The sequence below is a fragment of the Enhydra lutris genome, unplaced genomic scaffold (genome assembly GCF_002288905.1).
Source record: "Enhydra lutris kenyoni isolate GAN:26980312 unplaced genomic scaffold, ASM228890v2 scaffoldscaffold7, whole genome shotgun sequence".
Lineage (NCBI taxonomy): Eukaryota > Metazoa > Chordata > Mammalia > Carnivora > Mustelidae > Enhydra > Enhydra lutris.
Genome location: NW_019154091.1, coordinates 46,350,981 through 46,372,148, shown reverse-complemented (window position 1 = coordinate 46,372,148; position 21,168 = coordinate 46,350,981). Strand labels below are relative to the sequence as shown.

The following is a 21,168-nucleotide window of genomic DNA, read 5'->3' as shown; positions in this document are numbered from 1 at the left end:
CCTCTTCTGCAAAGCGGAGACTAAACTATCTGCATCAAAGTTACTGAGAAGCAAGTTGTAGGGTTTCTGGGAGTGTGTGACATACATATCTGATACAAAACAATGTGAACTTTTTCTTCTAGGAGCCACACTCTGCAGTGAAGGAAAAAGAAGTCTTCCCAGGGGTCTGTCACCTCTTTTCCGGGCACCATTACAGGAGTATTTCCATGGAAAATCACTCCCTCAGAGATATAGCCTGCAAGCGTTTTCAGAAAGTGGGATACAAAACCTCCCGGTTTTGTATCTAAGGCTAAGGTGGACAGGGTAAAAACAGCTGTCCTTACATGTCGGGGTTAATGTAGAGCACGAAATCAGCCATAATACCTGTCTCGCTAAAATATAATAGAGGCCCTTGGAGGCGACGGAAGGTTTTGGGAAGGGCACGGGCCTTTGGAATGCCAAGGCCTACGGGAACCCCCTGCTGTTGTTGGAAAGCCGCAGGGAGTTGCCTTCCTGAAGCTTTCTCAGCCCAAACAGCCTCCCTGAGATCTGAGAGATGTATGCATCGGCCCTTAGGCTGTGTTTAGCAGAACTCATAGAACATGCAGATTAGCATATCCTATCTTTCCCATAGACAGATCTTCCCAGTTTCAGTAAGACCACTTCTCACACAGCACAGGCCTGAGAAATAATAGTAATAAGGATTTGTGATTATCCTGAAGGACTAATAAAAGTGGGAGCAAAGAAAGGCAAAGGGTCTTCATCTCTGAGCATTGACGCCTTTGCCTTCTCCTCTCTTTCACAGCAAAGTTTTGAAGTAGCCTTTCAGCCACTGGTACAGGAACTGCTGGCCATTCCCTGGCACTTACACCTGTCTTCAAGATCACCTAGGGTCCCTGGGTGGTGCAGTCAGTTAAATGTCCAACTCTTGCTCTTGGCTCAGGTCCTACAAGCTCAGCATACAGTCTGCTTGAGTTTCTCTCTCCCACTGCCTCTGCCCCTCCCCCCCATGCCCACTCACCCTCTCTAAAATAAATAAATAAGTCTTAAATATTAAGAAGTACTTAAAAAGGTCACCTAGCACAAAAGGTATTGCTTAGCACCAAGGATAAGGAAAAAGAGGAAAAATGGGATCATTAACTCCTAGTAAAAGTGCAAGGGTTGTCATCCCAGTCCTTTAGGTGTTCATGGTCAGGAGAGTCTAGAAGAGGCAACTACATGTTATACAGACTTCGTAATTATTTTGAGCTTCATAATCCATCAATCATTTTAGCACACTGCTTTTGTAGGTAGCAAGTCGAATTGTCATTATTTTGACCCGTATTTAATTTCTCTATTACTCTCTTTAAGGCAGAGGGACATACTTTTCTTCTTGAAGATTAGACTAATACTTTGGGTTTGTGCAAATGAGAAACAGAGGAAAAGCCCCCTCCATCTTCCTCCTCCAAACCTTCATGGATCAGGAATCCTCACCCTGAAGCCCTACACTTAAATACTTGCTGGAACGTCTGAAGAAAGCCTGTCTCTGATGCACGGAGTAGAAATCAGTGTAACACTGATTTCTCTTCTAGTGTTTTCCAGGGAAGCGTCCGTGGCTCCAATAAATCTGGGTCTTGAATTCTCACCTAAATCTTATGTTAGTTTGGCAGTCTTCAGCTACTCTGCAGTGATATTTATTCCATCTATGAAAACACCCCTGAAACATCTTTACATAAACTGATATTACTGCTTCTTCCCACATGAGTGTGTATTTTGATAGATGTCTGATGATAGAGCAAATCCAGTGTTTTGTTTATTGAGAACAAACATGTTCAAATTTTTAATTTCTGTGTTTTCTTTCTCCCTCAGGGAAACAGTTTAAGTGTGGGAAGCCTTGAAAGTAGTTTAGCTGAAGGAAAAAATACAAAAAGTCTCATTAAGTAGCAATAGTTTCCATTCTGTATTTCTTGTGATACGAAAAGGTATTTTCTACATTAAAACACAGAGAACTCTATTTGATATGTTTCTCACAGCAATAGAAGGAAATGCATTTCTGCACAGCATCTTACTTTTGGAAAGACCTAAGCACCATAATATTCAAAAGTTTTAAAGGCGCCTGGGTGGCTCAGCTGGTTAAGTGTCTCACTCTTGATCTGGCTAATGTCATGATCTCAAGGTTATGAGATGGAGCCCCACTTTGGGCTCTGAACTGGGCATGGAGCCTGGTTAAGATTCTCTCTCTGCCTCTCTCTTGGCCCTTCCCCCACCCCCAAGAAAGTTTTAAAAAATAGTCATTGGAAAAAATTACACATAAGAAATTACTGCATATGACTTGGCAACTCTCTTCTTTTGAGGGCTTGTATAAGCTTTGCTTTTGCTGAATTCTATAAATTTCAGATGTATTTCTCCATCTTGCTGGTGTATCCCTGCTCTCTTCCAGTTTATCTTAAAAACTACATATTTTAATTGCATAATATAGTATTCCACTCGCTTCCAGTTCCAATTTTCTTTGTTAACCCAACACGAAGGAATCTAGAGAACACTGGGTACTTAAAATAACCTTTCTCCACCCAGTACCCACATCAGTGTCACGCATGGACACAGCTTTAACCAACCAAGAGGTGTTTTTCCATACATTTGAAGTCAAACATATTGGGGTGCCTGGGTGGCTCCGTCCATTAAGTGTTTGCCTTTGGCTCAGGTCATGATCCCACGTCCTGGGATGGAGTTCTGTGTGGGGCTCCTTGCTCAGTGCAGAGTCTGCTTTTCTCTCTCCCCTTGCTGTTCCCTCTGCTTGTGTGCTCTCTCTCTCTCGCTCACTAATAAATACATAAAATCAAACATATGAATAGAGTCAAACATATGAATAGATTCCTTACCTGACTAAGAATACGGCCACATTTTCTTCCTATTTTTTCCACCAAATCAAAAATTGGAAAATTCCAAGTATTTAGCTGCTCCATAATTGAGTCCAAGTTATCCATGACAAGAGGTTCAGGAGCAAGAATTGGCTTGTCCTGTGATGAACATGAAAATATTTTAAGAACAAGCAGTTTTTCTACAAAGCAATTTGTGCTTTGATAAGTTCAACTCAACAACTGAGGTTACAAAAATAAATGACTTAAAACTTCAGGGTAAAAGAGTGATCCTTAAAACAAACAAACAAACAAACAAACTAAAAAACCAAGATGAACAAGACACTGATCTCACCGTAAGGAGGAAAGGGCCTAATGCTGTTTCCTATCATGACTTTCGCATATTAGGTGCCTGTCCATTGCTGGTTCATATATGCTACCAAAAAAAAATGGATGTTTCTTTCGTAAGTTTATATATCTGCTATTTACCTACTGTGGGGTTCCTAAATAAAGACTCAAGGACTTCAGGACACTCTGAAATCTTATGTGAATTTATCTCTTTATGTGTTTACGTAAATTTTTCTGGGAGGGTTCCTGGCTTACACTGGACTCTCAAAAGAAACCCATGAGTGGGGAGAAGGAGTTAATCACTCCCGACTTTACTTGGCTGAATTTATATTATTGCTTCAAAATCAGCATTGATCCTGTGGGATGATAACTGCCAAATTTTTCTTAGATTTTAATTTAATTCATGGGATGCATGGTTCCCAAAGAAACATGTACTATATTAATGTAAAGACATTTTCTAATTGGTCCAAAATGAGGACATTCTTAAGAGTACCTTAACCAAAAAAAAAATTAAAAATAAAGATAATGAGGATTAGGAAACATATAAATTTCTTTATCTGGCAATCTCTTTAAAAGTATAAATGGTAAGTCAGATAAATGAAAAATGATAATGGTAGCAATTGATAATTACATGATAGCCAGCTATTTTCTATTTGCTGTCTCCCTGAAATTAACCTGACATAAATATACACTTTCATCCATTCAAACTGATCTCTATAAACACACAAAGTCAGTTCTCATTAAAGGCTATTTTAATGGGTAGTGTGTCAGTATAAACCTAGTTTAATATAATAAGGAAAATAAGTATTGGCACACTTTCTAAATGAAGTACTAGAAAAAAAGATAGCAGATGCCCTAAGACAACTAACATATGTCACTTTTGTTGATTGATATTTATAAAATATTGCTTCCCTGGATGAAATAAGTTTTTCTAGGCATACCTACAACACGTTCAGATTCTAGGATTAAGAAACACCTGCAATCACTTCTGGAGATGAATACTTGCATTTTTTAATCATTAAATAAGAGAACCATAAAGAGATCAAGAAAACTTGGATAAGGAAAAATTATATTGATACAGAAGGGTATGGCTATAAGGCATGTATGATCCAAAAGAGAGAGATCTGTAAATCTAATGATTCAGGATCTATTTCTAAGTCAATTCTGTCATAGAAAACATGTCGTAGAAGACATGCAATTTCTTAAGTAAAGGAATGAGCAAAGTGATATGGGGTTACCAGGAATATCATGGCCTCAGGCGCGTAGGGAGCACAAGCAGAAGCTTTCCTCCGAGGCTCTCTCAGGCACTCAGTCTCATCTTCATTCTGTACAATATCACTGCTGTCACTGTTGTTGTTGGTTTCATAATCAGAGGTAACTTGAGTAGTGTCATCTGCAATGGAAAGAGAGGAGCTTATTAGGAAACTTGCAAAAGGACACAGGGGTCCCATTTGAGTGAATATTCCTAAAATGCACATGGCAAATACCATGCTTAGGGACATTGCTTTCATGAGCTTACACACCAAGAATGTAAGATCATAAGCTGGGAAAATGTACTTTTTAAAAATATATATATATATATATTTATTTATTTATTTATTATTTATTAGGGAGATGTAGGCTCCGCTCCAAGCAAGGAGCCCAACGTGGGGTTCAATCCAGGGACTCCATGATCATGACCTGAGCTGAAAAAACAGATGCTCAACCAACTAAGCCACCCAGGTGCCCAGAAAAGGTAAACATTTCATAACCCAATGAAATAGAATTATGATCTGTGACTTTAGGACATTCAATAATTCCTCCATAATAATGCTTAGATCAGCAGCAGTTTATACTTGTTAAAAATTCCGTAACTTTGTATTTCTTTTTCCTTTATGCATTCACCCAACACACAAAACCACCGAGTAGCTAAGTCTAGAACGGGTACACGGGAAGAAGTCGACACCTAAGCACTAAGTGGTCTGTAGGACATGGCATAATAGCTAGCATGTACTTAAGGGCCTAGGAGATCCCCTGTATCCAATCTTGTTCCCTAGGAATCTGTGGCTTTCTTCCTTACCTACGTTTCCATTGTCTCCCATTTCAGTCAGCATTAAACTACGCTAACTAGAAGCCCAATCAGGTACTATCAAGTGTCTGTAGAATAGGCTTTTGGGGCAATGACCTCAAAAGAAGTTTCTCATGGCTGAGTAACTGCCTGAATGGTTCAGTGGGTGAATGCCATGTGCTGGACACCACCGAAAGCGCTTCATTTGTGCTAACCCATTTAAAAGTACACAATCCTATGAGGCTGGTTATTACTGCACATCACTGCGTTTCTGATGTCCTCACTTGCAGAAAGGAAACTGAGGCACAGAAAGGATAAGTAAATTGTCGAAGGCATACAGCTAGTAAATTTTGCCACATGAATTTGAACTCACAACATAGGACTCTAGTTCCTACATTCTTTATTTTTGATAAAGTCAAGCTTTTTTTTTTTTTTTTTCCTATAGGGTTATCGCTAGGATTCCTACGCAATCTTTGCCTTCCCCCTAAGGCACAAACCCATTTGCTTTCAGAAGCTTTACTGCTTTAGCGTTTACATTTAGGTCTATGCTCCATCAAGGATGTTTCATATGGTGTTAAGTAGGGGGTGAAATTCATTTTTTCCAACTCTACTGGAATGCTCTGGCATCTCTGTTGAAAATTTAATGGGGCTTTTTAATTTGGGGCTTTCCATTCTATTCTATCGGATCTATCTGCTGATGTTCAAGCTTGCACTACACTATTTTGATTACTGCAGCTGAAGTCTTGAAGTCAGGTAATATATTTCCTCTAACTTTGTTCTCCTTTCTCAGTTGCTCTGGGTATTTCTAGGACTATTGTATGTCCTCATACATTGACTATCTAATTTTTCTTAAGTTGCTAGTGAATAATGGCTTTTGTTATGTAGCCTAGTGCCATTAAGAGTATCTCGTAGAACTTTTCCAAAGACCCCTTCTTCTTCCAACTTTCTCGTGCAACTTGTTCTATGTAAGAATGAGACACAGTATGAAGATGAACTTGCCAAGTTTCAATCTCCGAATCTGTAGGAAAAAAAGTGAAGAACACTCCAAGGCCATAGTTCCATGTGAAACAACAAAGGTGATAAAGAAATACTCCCCCTATTATATCAGACTCAGAAGATTCAAAGATGATCAGGGACATAAGGAAGGGAATATTCTGAGTCTTCAGAATGCTACAGTATCAGAAAAAATGTTCCTTTTGATTCTTCCTTGCCTATGTCTCCTGACCTTTGTACATTGCCATTTTCATAGGCAAATAATCAAAATTTATTGAGTATATGTCAATAGATGCTGAAGTAGATAATTAAGAATCATTCTTACATAGCTTTATCACCCTCAAGTCTGCAGTTCAGAGAGGCCAGGTTTTTTCCTACCTTGTAATCTTTCAGCATTAACAAAATGAAGTCCCTACAGTTGCATCAATAAAAGTAAAATACTAATCATCACAGTAATGGCAGCAAACGTGAACTATTTACAGTGACCTAGATACTATAAGCCCTTAAGTGATTTTTAAAAATTGAAGTATAGTTGACATACAATATTATGTTAATTTCAGGCATACAACATAGTGATTCAACAATTATATATATCATGCAATACTTCCGGTAAGGGTAGCTAACATATAGTTATTACAATACTACTGACTATATTCCCTCTGCTCTTCCTTTCATCCCCATGACTTATTTATTTTATAACTATAAGCCTGTACTTCTTAATTCCCTTCCCCTAACTGCACTTTTACAAGTTTGTTTCTGTTTGTTTGTTTGCTTGCCTTCACATATAGATGAAATGATAGGGTATTCCTCTTTCTCTGTCTGCTTATTTCACTTAGCATAACGCCCTCTAGGCCCAACCATGTTGTCACAGATGGCACGATTTCATTCTTTTTTATGGCTGAGTAATATTCCATCATGTATTAGGTATCTTCCATCATCTCGGCTCTAGTAAATAATGCTGCAGTAAACATATAAGTGCATCTATCTTTCAGAATTGGTGTTTTTGTTACATGTTCCAAATAATTTAGCTCTTACAATAATCCTGTTAGGGAGGTGCTATTATTATCCCCATCTACGTATGCAGGAACTGAGGCACAGAGATTACAAAGTAGTAGATAGCTGAATAAGATAAAACCAGGATCCACTGCCTGTGTTCTTAACCTCACCATGATACTGCCTCAAGAAACAGCATTTTTGTATACTTATAGTGATCTCAACAGGGTATTTTCTCAGTCTGCAACAGAGACCTCCAGAGTATCCTAGAATGGAGAAGCTTCCAGTGTCCAAGATAATAGTTCTATATAGTTCTGTGAATAGAATAGAACCATATAGTTCTATGTATTATATAAAATGACATCTAATTTAAATATATATATATAGTGTATATGTATTCAAAACAATTTTGGACAAAATCGTATCCATGCTGAACTTAGGTAGTAGGATTAGGGATGATTTTGCTTTCCTTCACTGTCTTTTTACATTTGTCATATAAAAACCCAGAAATAGGGGCACCCTGGGTGGCTCAGTCAGTTGGGCATCAGCCTTTGGCTCAGGTCATGATCCTGGAGTCCCAGGACTGAGTCCCACATGGGGGGCTCCCTGCTCAGCAGGGAGTCTCTTTCTCCCTCTGATCCTCCCATGCTCTCTCTCACATTCTCTCTCTCTCTCTCAAATAAATACATAAAATCTTTAAAAATAAATTAAAAAATCAGAAACATATGTTACCTTTTAGATCAGAGGGGTAAAAACACAAGTGATTTCCATGTTGAGGAACAGAATCCAAACAAAGAATTACCTGTTCTGCTTGGTGTCCGAATGGCTCCACTGCTCCCCTCCAGGGGCCCGTCTGCTGGATTCCCTTGGGGATACGGTCTGCCACAGCTGAGAAATAGTGCAACAGCTGTAAGTATATTCTCTCTTTTCAAAAAATCACAGGCACACACCGTCTATGTACACATGAAGACAGATAATGATCAAATATTTCTACTTTCCACTTATTTGATAAAAAAATTGTTTTGCTTTACACATAGATGCTGATAGACTGTTTTCTTTTTAGCAAGAGTGTGATCATTCTAAAGGATCAGAAGCTGCACTCAACACCCATCCTCCTCCACAGTCTAGACCACATTTGAAACCACTTTTGTTACATTACTTAGAGAATCCTAGGACAATCTGCTACCTGCTCATAGTAGTGACTTTGGAGGTGCTGAGGCATATTTAGTCAAAAATATCTTCCCCAATGCATACCCTTTGTACCTGCCTAAAAGCCTCATTAGTAGATTTATTTCTATGGGTTAAGACATTTTATGCCCAAAGAGCCCTTTAAGAGTGCATATGTGGAGATAGAAAGACAATATGCTAATTTTCTTTTCTGCCGCAAAATAAAAATTAATTCCTTTTTCAAGACCGATAAGTCACCTGCTAAGACCCAAAGGAAAGGAACAAAGTAGAGGTACATTGTGATAGAGAGGGAGTGGAAAATTGGCTGCACAAATGCTAGCTGAGAAAAACGGGCCAAGGGGGTACACTGCGAGTAATCTAGAAAAATGAGCATCCTGCACAGTGCTGGCTCTTTAACAGAGGACATTGGAGAAGGTGGGATACTTTTGTTTTCTCAACAGTTTTGGCTGCTTTAAAAATTAAAAAGTAACCCCACAAATAACCTGGCAAGTTTCTTCTCTCACTTATCTTGTTCAGAAACTCCATGGTTAGATTTTAATTCTGCCTTTTGCTTCAGAGTTCTTTTCTTCTGCCTAATATTACAAACGGTCTCAGAGGGTTTTTGTTTGTTATTTAACCACGAGTACTCACTCTAAAAGGAAAAGAAATGAAATGGTTTATAATTTACTAAAGGTCTCATCACTTTTATTTTCCCTCAATTGTGCTTATATATGTGTGTCGTAGATCTAAGCATCTGCCAGTTAGAGATTATTTTCATCCTAAGCAAATTTATTTTCAAGCCTTAAACATAAGTAGGGAAGCATCCCATGCAAAATATTTCTAATTACGAGACCCTATCACTTTGATTTAGGGAATCAAAAGAAAATGACAGACCAAAGAAAAAAGAAAGCAGATACAAATGATGGGCTTACATTCTTGGGTGACACTTGGTAAATGGAGGGTTTATTAGTTTTAAGAATTTTCATTGCAAGATAATACTTAAAAGGAGCACTTAAATTAGTAGCTCAAATATACTACCTCTTATGCCAAAAAAACAGCTTGTTGCATAGACATTACAGCAGCCAAAAGACTGGGATTCAATGCCAAACCCTTCGAGTTCAGCAAGGGAAACCACAATAATTAGTCGTGTGTTTCTGGAGCTCTCTGTGCCTACATGGGTGGCTGCCTTGAAGGCAATAATAGAATGTGGTTTGAATTACAGCTTTATAAAGCCCAAACAAATAAAAGACACACTACTGGATTTATAAACATTACTGAACAAGTCGGCAGTGAAATTCTCTTGTTTTTCTCCAAAACGTCTTTTATAAAAATCCCATTACATTCTTCCCTCTAAGAGTACAAAAAATAGACTATGAGGAGAAAAGCTATGCAAGTGATAGATCTTTTTGGAACATCTCTGCTTTCTTTAGGTGACTTATTTCCCACATGTTTGGAGCCCACAGTGGGAGAGTCTCCCTAGAAATGCTGGGAGCAGATGTCCTTGATGTCAATTACTCCATTGAGCTACATCTTGGCTTGCGATGCATAGCACAAAAACATGTTTCCTAAGGATGGTCCACCATAGACTAGCTCCATGGGCAATTACTGTGTGTAACCTAAAGAAATTGGTTCTGTGGTCAGATAAATTCAGAAAAGGCTATCTGAGCCAAAAACCAAGAGGTTTGCTTTTTACAGGACTTCTCAGAGCTTTTAATAAAGTGATGTGTTCTGTGAATCACCAAGGGAAATATGATATGTGTTTTACAGCAGATCATGGTTTGTGTGTGTGTTGGGGGGGGGGAGATGGGATTAATATTCCACAGAAATTATTTTATTAAAAAAAGTCTCAAAGAGAGGGTCACAGAGTAACTTTGGGATGGTAAACTTATTTTCTACTCTGGCCCTAGACAAATAAACTAACAAAAATGATTTTCCCTTTTAAAATATCTGTAAAGAGAAAACAGTATATATAAAGATTAGAAAAAAAGAGCATTGATTTAGAGTTTATGACTAAATGATCTGAAAATGAAATCTGTGAAGCTTAAAACTGAATATACTAATTAAATCTAGGTCTGTGAACTAACAGGTGATATTAGATGACCAGTATGTAAACTCATTTACTCAAAATGGTTATCCTCATTAACCTCAGCAAAGAAATAGCATTTCGTTCAAGGCACTCTCATAACTATACTTAGCATAAAAACATTTAACTCTTCGAGTTAAAAGAATAGTGTAATACTCTAAAATCCATCCTTCAAGATGAAGCTATTACCAGAGAACAACAATACAGTAATCAGTAAGAGGAGGTAATTCTTTCTCCATGACCATGCTGTCAAAATAACTATTCTTGCCATGTGAAGCCTTTTTCTCTTATCTTCTGTGAAAAGACAATGCTTCCTATTTCCAATTCTATTTAAAAATGATAGAACAGTACAAGCCAATTGTTTAACTGCCTTCAGAGACCCATTTGAGTCCAACCATAATGTGCCATGTGTTCGCTGAGCATTTTTATTTACGTATTCATTTATTTACTTATTTATTTTAAGATTTTTAAGTAATCTCTACGCCCAACGTGGGGCTCGAACTCACAACCCTGGGATCAAGAGTTGCATGCTTTTCTGACTGAGCCAGCCAGGCACCCCTATCCGCACATTTTTAAAGTGGGGATTGCAAACCTAATATAACCTTAAAATGGAGATAAAATCCTCCTTGAAGAGCAAGTAAAAAATATTCCAACATAATATATTCTATTAAATCACTTGATACGATTTTTTAATTACATGCTTTATGCATTCTCCATTAGTAAGCAGAGGAAATACAAAACTACTTATTTTCTATCACCTCCAAAGTTTAGCTGTATGGCCTCTAGGGACTCTAAGCTTTCTATTCACAGGAAACCATGGAAAAATGTTCAACAGAAACATTAACCTATACTTACTCTTATGTCAACTTCTTTGGCAAACCTACACAGAACTGTGTGGACTGGTGAGGAACACTAATCTCACCAGTCCAAAGAGTTTTCAGACGGGTGAACCTCCAGTTAACAATGTAAAAGCCTTACCTGCTACATATAACAGGTGGAGGGAGGATCTGAGGAGATAGGTCAGGGGCACTCTGAGTATAAGTTAATGCTCTGTGAGAACCCAGGCCCAGTCTGGCAGTTGTGTTGGCAGAGTCTGGAAACCGCACTGCAGAAATTTTGCTGACTGGGCTGCTGGCAGGAGTCCCTTGGGGAGGTGAGGAACAGGGCGACGAAAGAGGTGAAATTTTAGCTAGGGCACCTAGAAAGAAAAAGAGTCTTTAAATCCTGAAATCAAAAATTTTTTTGAAATTAAAAATCGCAACTCTTAAACTCCACCTCATACCCCCAGTGACTCCACCAGGATCACGTGAGCACTCAGTCTGGGGAGCTGGCCCTCTCTGACCGCATCTGGAGACAAGGTGTACAGTGGGGCGTCTCCACCGTGTGAAAGGCAAAGAATGAATTATCATTTAAAAAATCAGTGGCAATGTTGGCAAATCCAGTTGAAGCCTTGGTGTCCTGGAATAACTTCAGGACAGAAGGATATTATTTTCTCCTCCCATTTTTGTTTCTTCTTGTCATTCTGACCTAATGATAATAATTAAAATTTCTTCATGTGTTTGTCTTCTCCTAGGTTGCGAAATTTTTAGCAGTCACAGGATCTGCTATTGTTTTAAACATTAACTTATCTGGAGCCGACTTTGGCAGGTATCTGATGCTTAAAATACACAAAGAAGACAGATTTTTTTTGAGAAGGAATTAACTTTATTAGCCATCGACATTTTCAGGAAAACGACCTTATTTGTGTGCAACAGGACTCTGATCAGAGTCATTTCCGAAGAAAACACTTAAAAACCTTAGACGATCCGTTTCCGATTAAACAATAGGCCTCAAGCCCAAATTTTAAGTGTTGGTATCTGTGCCAAACTGTGTTTACTCTCGATTGTGAAAATTTTACAGAAAACTGGCTTAGATTTCAAAGTGCCGATACTTGAGTACAAGGACGCGATCTTCTGAAGTTCCACTCTCCCAAACACACAAGGCAGCCCGCCTTAAAACTGAGGACAGCCCTATCTTCAGTACAGCCATCTGCTCACAGTTTTTCAGCACTGCGGGGCCCAACAACCTACTGTAAGGCAAATGGAATGAAATCATTCGTTGTTTTCTGTTTCTCACGGGTCGGAGGAAACGCACAGCCAGCAGCTCTCCCATCACTGGATGATACGTGTGGGGGACAGGCAGCTGGCTGGGTTTGCTTCCAACGTCCAGTTCTCTCACAAGTTTTATTTGTGACACCCAAAGATTTTCTGGTCCACTGAAAGGAATATGAAGCTTGCTGAAGGGCTTTTGCAATTTTTACATTTCTTGCGGACACCCTACTTTCTTTCATTTTGTTGCACCAGATGAGAAACCCTGCTCTTCCTTTGAGAAGTCTGGAGGTCAGCAGCCCTCCTACTCCTTTTTGCTCAATATGTGTGTTGTTGATTCCCAATGGCAAGATGAATCCCTTCCCTTCACTGGTAAAGGAAACGACTCAGACGCAGACAGGTTAAAGAACCTTCCCAGGGTCACAGCGCTAATAAGTGGGAGAATATGGAATGAGCCCAGCTGTTCTTAGAGAAAGTTGTTTTAGGCCATACTACTCTCAGAAACTGTCCAAGGAGGAAGAGAAGTCTATAATCTGCTAGGTAGCATTTGCACTTCACTTTATAATGACACACTAATGGTTTTTTAAAAATTTCTATTTCTATTGAAAAGATTTAGCTCTTTTACCAAAGATACTGATAAACCTGCATAGTACATAATGTCCTAAACAGCCCCCCGCCAAAAAAAGCCCCCAAAACAAAACAAACAAAATCCCACTAAATTCTAAACTCAGAATTTTCCGAAGAACCTATCATTGTGTGCAACAAAGTGGGTTATAGGTGTCCTGTGAAGTACTTATGGTTATAACTTCTTCTGAATAAAGATTTTATTTGGAAGCTTCAGAATAAATTTAATTTTTAATATTATTTCTATTATTTTATGATGAGATTTTATAATTTTACAAAATGAAGGAAATAAAATTTTCATCAAGCTCTAAATCCCTTCCCATCTCTCCACTACCCTGTAACATTATTGTATTCATATATATTATTTCACAAATAACACAACATGCTCTGATGGAAAAAGGTTGGAAAGGGCTAGTTTAATTCAGACTGTTTGTTAGATTATGGCCAACTGAGTTTTCAGATAATCTTAGAAAAGCAGAATAAACATTAAGGAGTAGGCCGGGGGTGGGATGTGGTATAAAGAAAGTATCTGCACAGAGTAATGATCTGTTTGTTCAACAAACACTGTGAGCCCACTTCCAGAGACTAAGGAGTAATGATCGGTTTGTTCAACAAACACTGACTGTGTGCCCCTTCCAGAGACTAAGGAGTAATGATCGGTTTGTTCAACAAACACTGACTGTAGTGCCCCTTCCAGAGACTAAGGAATAATGATCGGTTTATTCAACAAACACTGACTGTGTGCCCCTTCCAGAAACTAAGGACGGTGTAGTGAAGAACAGCAACACATTTCCTGAAATCATGGAGCTTCAACTCTCTTGGAGGAGTCAGATATTTTAAAAAGAGGTGTAAGAGGAGGAAAAGGAAGAAAAAAGAGAAAGAAGAAGGAGAAGCAAGGATAAAAAGAAAGATGTCCAACGGAATATACCTCAGCCTCCAGAAAGGATGAGTGCCCACCATTTCCATGGACCTGGATGGAACTGGAAGGGATTATGCTGAGTGAAATAAGTCAGGCAGAGAAGGACAATTACCATATGGTGTCATTCATATGTGGAACATAAGGAATAGTGCAGAGGGCCATAGGGGAAGGGAGGGAGAACTGAATGGGAAGATATCAGAAAGGGAGACAACCCATGAAACCCATGAGAGACTCTGGACTCCAGGAAACAAACTGAGGGTTGTGGAAAGGGAGGTGGGTGGGGGACGCAGTTTCTGGGTGATGGGCCTTAAGGAGGGCATGGGATGTGATGAGCACTGGATGTTATATGCAATCGATGAAGTATTAAACACTACATCTGAAACTAAGGATGTACTATATGTTGGCTAATTGAATATAAATTAAAAATAAAAAAGAAAGAAAAGAAACCCAGGTAGTTATAAGTGATCTAAAGAAAAATAATGTAGAGAATATAGAACAGAGAGGCCTGGTGAAATAAGAAAGACATTTAGACAAGTATTGGGGGAAGCATGTTCCAGAAAGAGGGACCTACCTGGGGGGTGTTAGAGGGTTAGTCAGGGGGTCAGTGTAGGTGCAGCTTAGCAAAGGGGAAAGAGAGGGCAGGGAATGTGGCCAGAGAAGCTGCTGGACAAGGCTGTAGAACGCTGATAGGCCAAGGCAAGACTTTAATTGTTGTTTATTTTGAAAAAGAAACATCTGATAGGCATTGCTTTAGGCAAGTCTTTAATTACTTTGATAGCTGACTGTGAATTTTTTGAAGTTTTCTACCACCTTTTTAATAGAGCAAAACCTATGAGAACAGTACCTGTATCTGTCTTAACACAACATATTTTCTAAAGGCAATTTATAAGAGGAGTGATTTTTTTCATTGCTAATTCTTCATAGCTGCCAGCTGATACTCTCAGAGAAAAGCAACTCACCCTTAAATACAAATTTAAAACTCCCCTCGATGATTAGAGTTCTTGGAACTCATGGATTAACTAAATTTAAACAAATAGCAGACCTTAAGACTCCAAACTTAGTGCCTGGGATGAAAGTTAAAATAAACCTTGTAACGGAGGAAAAGCACTTTGCTTCTGTAATACTGTTCATCTACTATTTTGAACACTTTTAACAAGCACGAGTGTTGGCAACAACTATGAAAAGAGGGGTATGTGCTCTCAGTCACCAAGATGGCAACAAACGATGTGCTCCGCTTAGCTCTCCTTCAGAAGAACCACGAACAACTACTCAAGAACAAGACATACGGAGAGAGTCCTGAATGTGGGGGTGAGGCTGAAGCCCCTGCACCACAGAGACCAAGACCAATTGCATTAGAAGGGTAAGAGAAGAGACTACAACTTGACCACACTCCTGCATCCCCAACCAGCACAACACAGTGTGGGGAAGTCTCCCCTGAGCCTCTGGTTTCTCCAGCAGGAAAAGAGAACCCAAGAGGGTAACCAGGAACCCCCTCACCCCCTGCAGAACTGTGGGTTGCTTTGTAGGAGCCTCTATTGTGATGTGTGCCATGGGGATTACAGGGACATCTGCAAGGCTCCACCACTGGGAATCTGACCGTGATGGATAAAGGGGTAGGGGCTTGCAACAACCAGGACACAGATCTTGGCAGATCAAGTTCATACCTGCAACGCCCAAATAGTAATCTCAACCAGCAGCACTGCTCATCTGCAGAGCCAAGCTGGAGGCACACACTGATCAGTGAACATGGTCAGTACAGATCTGTGTGATTCAGATTTTTTTTTTTAAAGATTTTATGTATTTATTTGGCAGACAGAGATCACAAGTAGGCAGAGAGGCAGGCAGAGAGAGAGAGAGGAGGAAGCAGGCTCCCTGCCGAGCAAAGAGCCCGAGGTGGGGCTCGATCCCAGAACTCTGGGATCATGACCTGAGCCAAAAGCAGAGGCTTTAACCCACTGAGCCACCCAGGTGGCCCTGTGATTCAGATTCTCAAGTAAGGAGTTTCATCAGCCCTATATGCCCATGCCCAGGCAAGAAGGTAAATCATAGCCTCACCCACTGCAGAGAGCGTCTCCCAGCTCCATCTGACCGAAAGGACTGGTGACAATTCCCAGAAGCAGTGAGGTCCAGGGACCCTTGACCCAAGTGGTGGGCGGCAGCATGGAATACCCCGGAACAAAGCCAGTATGGGGTGTGGAGTGTCCCCATGCTATGCACTGGCAGGGGGATTCATTCATAGCTAAGGCTGAGGGTAGCTCCCAGCCCTTGTCAACTGAAGAACCTATTTGGGCAACTCATAGTAGCTGGAGTGACCCCTTCTCCTACCCAAGCAGGGAGCAGAGACAGAGCCCTGCCCAGAACAGACTGTCTTCTGGCCCCAACTGACCAGCTCCCGGAAGCTGTGTGGTCTAGCGGCACTGGAGCTGAATAATGGGCAGGTGCAACGGACGGCTTTCAGAACAAAGCCCTGTTTGGTCCCAGAGCTTGGGATGGGGGACAGCTTGAATTAAGACAACAAACAACAAGCTCTGTTGGCTTTACGGCTGCTTCTCCTGCTGTGCTCAGGCAGGGAATCTATTTTGTAGCCCTGCTCATTACTGACACAACCTATAGTTTGACTGACCGGAGCACTGGGAAAGCTGCATCACCCATCAATAGCCTTTCATACAATGGCACATGAACAGAGAGCACAGCCTGTGGTCCCGTCTTCAGAGCAAAACTGATGGCCTCAGAGAACCAGAGAATTCAATGCACACTCCAGCCTGATTGAGGTCCCCAAAAAACAAGCTGCACAGGTCTTGGGTCCCTGCCAGAGCAGGGAAATGGATTCATAACCCTGCTATTACTGAATACAGTACCAGTCCTGACCATCTGGTAAGCCTGACCAGAGAATCACGGCATTGTGGAGCCCACCCTACAGTTTCACTTGGGTAGGGAACCAAGCCAGGAGTCCCGTCCAACTGTTCTCAGCCAGTGGCACATCTCCTCACTCCATCCTCAAGAGTTCGAACATTTGCCTCACGCAAAAATAGACACAAGGGTGGGCCCTACTGCCTAAGGACATTATCAGTAGGCACGAGCAGAAACAAACTGAGCTGACTGGGGAAGAACGGTCTCTGCAAAGTCTGGAACAGAAACCTGGTTACTCAGATGCGTAGATACCAACATAAGATATCAAGATCACAAAAAAATCAGGTAAATATGATACCACTAGCAGGAACAACACATCTACAGACCAACCAGAAAGCAATGAACAAAAATGTCATGAGTCAGTCCCTACCTCTCAATAAATGCTTAAATGTAAACAGATTAAAATCTCCAATTAAAAGACACAGAATGGCTGAGAGAATTTAAAAAAAAAAAAAAATATCCAACAACGTGCTGTCTTAAAGAGACTCACTTTAGGGGCACCTGGGTGGCTCAGTGGGTTAAAGCCTCTGCCTTCAGCTCAGGTCATGATCTCAGGGTCCTGGGATCAAGCCCCACATTGGGCTCTCTGCTCGGCAGGGAGCCTGCTCTCCCCTTCCCCCACCTGCCTCTCTGCCTACCTGTGATCTTTGTCTGTCAAATAAATAAATTTTAAAAAATAAATCAATAAAGAGACTCACTTTAGCCTGAAAGACACAATAGACTGAAAGGGAAGAAAAAAGACATTTCAAGGAAATGTTAACCCAGAAAATATAGGAGTAGCAATACTTCTATGAGACAAAATAGACTTTAAACTAAAAATGGTAAAAAGAACAAAGAATATCTGCAATGAGAAAAGGATCATTACAGCAAGAAGATATAACAGTTATGAATATTTATGCACCCCACACTGGAACGCCTACATACATAAAGCAAAAAACTAACAGCTATAAGAAGAAATAAAAGGTAATGCGGTGATAGCTGGGGACTTAATTCCCCACTGTCCACAACAGATAGATCATCCAGGGAAAGAATCAATATGGACACAACAAATTTGCACAATACTACAGAACAAACGGACCCAAGAGACATACAGAATAGTCTACCCAACAACAGCAGAATACACATTCATCTCAAGCACACAGAGAACATTTTCTAGGACAGACCATGCGAGGCCACAAAACGAGTCTTGGCAAATTCAAGAAGACTGAAATCATACCAAATATCTTCTCTGACCACAAGGACACAAACCTAGAAATCAGTAACAAGAGGAAAACTGGAAAATTCACAAACACAGGACGATTAAACAATAGCTTCCTGAACAACCAATGGATCAAAGAAAAAAATGAGAAAGAAAATAAAAAAGTTTCTTAGGACAAAAGGAAACACAACATAACAGAAATTGTGGGCTACAGCAAAAGCTGTTCTGATGGGCAAGTTCACAGCACAAATGCCTAAATTAAGAAAGATCCCAAATAAAAAAGTTAAATCTACATCTTAGGAACTAGATAAAGAACAAACTGAACTCAAAGTTAGCAAAATAAAGGAAATAATACAGAGCAGAAACAAATCAAGTAGAGAAAAGGAAAACTACAGAAAAGATTAATCAAACTAAGAGTTGGTTCTCTGAAAAGTTACACGGGTTTTGGTAATGATTTGTTGAACAGGACACCTAAAGTACAAGCAATACGATCAAAACATAAATAAGTGGAGCTAGAAACTAAAAAGCTTCTGCACAGCAAAAGAAGCAACCAATAAAGTGAAAAGAGAAACTATGGGATGGGAAAAAATATTTGCAAACCATACATCTAATAAGAGGCTATATCCAAAATATATGAGGAAATCATATAACTCATTAGCAAACAAACAACTCAATTAAGAAATGGGCATTTGAATAAACATTTTAGCAAAGAAGATATATGAAAGGTCAATGCGCACATGAAAACATGCTCAACATCACTAGGCATCAGGGAAATGCAATTCAAACCACGATGAGATAATAACCCCATGCCTGTTAGAATGGCCACCATCAAAAAGACAAGAAAGAAATGCTGGCATAGATGTGGAGAAAAGGGAAGTCTAGTGCACTGTTGATGAGAATGTAAATTGGTGTAGCCACTGTGGAAAACAGTATGGGGGATCCTTAAAAAATTAAAAAAAGAATTTCCATAATATCCAGCAATTCTACTTCTGGAAATATATCTGAACGAAATGAAAAGATTAACTTAAAAAAAAAAAAGCCACATATTCGCTGCAGTATTATTTACAACAGCCAAGACATGGAAACAACCTAAGTGACCATCAATGGATGACTAGATAAATAAGTTGTTTTATATGCAACATGTTTATATATACAACATAGATATTGTATATACACACATCTCTATAATGAAATATCAGTCAGCCATAAAAAAGAAGGAAATCCTACCAATGGCAGCAACATGGATGGACCTTGAAGGCATATGCTAAGTGAAATAAGAGACAAACACTGTGTGTTCTCACTTATATGTAGAAGTTTTAAAACAAAAACACAACACCAGACTCACAGAAAAACAGATCAGACTTGTGGTTACCAGAGGCAGGGGGTGGGAGGACAGGGAATCAGAGGAAAGGAATCAAAAGACACCAATTTTCAGTTATAAGATAAATAACAAATAGGGATTATATGTCCAACATGATGACTATAGCTAACACTGTTGTACGATATACAGGAGATTTGTTAAGAGTGTAAACTGTGTGAGTTCCAATCACAAGAAGAACATTTTTTCTTTTTTCTTGTCTTCTCATTGTATCTATAACGAGAAGATGGATGTTGTTTCAACATATGGTGGTAATAATTTCACAATATATGTAAGTCAAACCATCTTGTGGTATGCCTTAAACTTATATAGTGATGTATGTCAATCATTTCTCAATAAAACTGGGGGGGGGGAAGCAGGGATATTTTTATACTGTAGGTGAGAAGATAAAGGTCTAAGCACATAAATTCCCTTTTTCCCAAACCAAACTACCATTTCCTACAGTGTACATTATCTTAAAGTTTTTAAATGAGAGGGGCGCCTGGGTGGCTCAGTGGGTTAAGCCTCTGCCTTCGGCTCAGGTCATGATCTCAGGGTCCTGGGATCCAGTCCCACAGGGGACTCTCTGCTGAGCAGGGAGCCTCCTTCTCCCTATCTCTCTGCCTGCCTCTCTGACTACTTGTGATCTCTCTCTCTCTGTGTCAAATAAATAAATAAAATCTTTAAAAAAGAAAAAAGTTTTTAAGTGAGAAAGTGTTAGGAATGCTACAGAAAATGGGTACATATTTACATTGTTAGTCTTCAAGCAGAAAGAGAGATGCAAGTGCCGAAAATAACCGAATACTCTTATTTCCAGAAAGGATACACTACAAATAAAATGATCTCAGAAGCAGGAAGAGGATATTCCAAGGAAACAGGAGAAATGCACTTTTAGCAAGCCTTCAAGAACAAGTCGTACTCTAGGTTGTTTTAAATGTAATCATGTATAAAGTTAGAAGGATTAACTTTATGAGCTTTGGAGTCTCATCCAAATTCATGTTGCATATTCACACATATACACACGCACACGTGGTGGGGAGGATTCAAATAAATACGTATTCTCTCAATTTTATTTATCACTTTATATCTGAGTAATTTTAAGAGACTCTAGGAAAAAGACATAGCTTATGAAATATAAATCTTTGAATGACTCAAACTGCCCTAATGTAAAATACTTAAAATCAAAGCATTTAAAAATAAAAAAAAATTAAAAATGTAACTTTAAAATTCTAAAATACCAAATCCTTTGAATAATTCAGTCTTTAATCTCTTGCTTCTGAAAGCATGAGAAAATGTGTCAAGACACTAGGAACTTTGGACAATTAAGGGGAGATGATAAACAATACTGGAGGAAAATTATTTAAGTGAAATCCATCTGTTTTGTTCTGTAAAACTCTCTCAGCTTAATTTTAATTGAACAAGAAAGGAACCAGCATGTCTAATAAGTGCATGTCTCTTTTCTATGCCATCAGTAAAATGGACAGCCCTAATATTTTTCCAAAAACAGACAATGTATCTATGTATGTAAAAAGAAATGCAAAACATCCCCCATATGTACACGGTGCCATAATTGAAGTTCTTTCTCATTTCAAATTTTCTGCAGGAAAAACTCAGTCTATTTGTAGGTGT

General features: G+C 39.4%; 1 protein-coding gene across 1 annotated transcript in view; it reads right to left on the bottom strand.

Moving 5' to 3' along the window:
- Window positions 1–21,168, bottom strand: part of LOC111142110 (phosphodiesterase 3A) — a 320,975-nt gene that overhangs the window by 24,044 nt on the left and 275,763 nt on the right. The window contains 4 exon segments of the mRNA XM_022495077.1: window positions 2,838–2,975; window positions 4,400–4,554; window positions 7,997–8,082; window positions 11,423–11,642. Of these exon segments, the coding sequence (XP_022350785.1) occupies window positions 2,838–2,975; window positions 4,400–4,554; window positions 7,997–8,082; window positions 11,423–11,642 (599 nt within the window).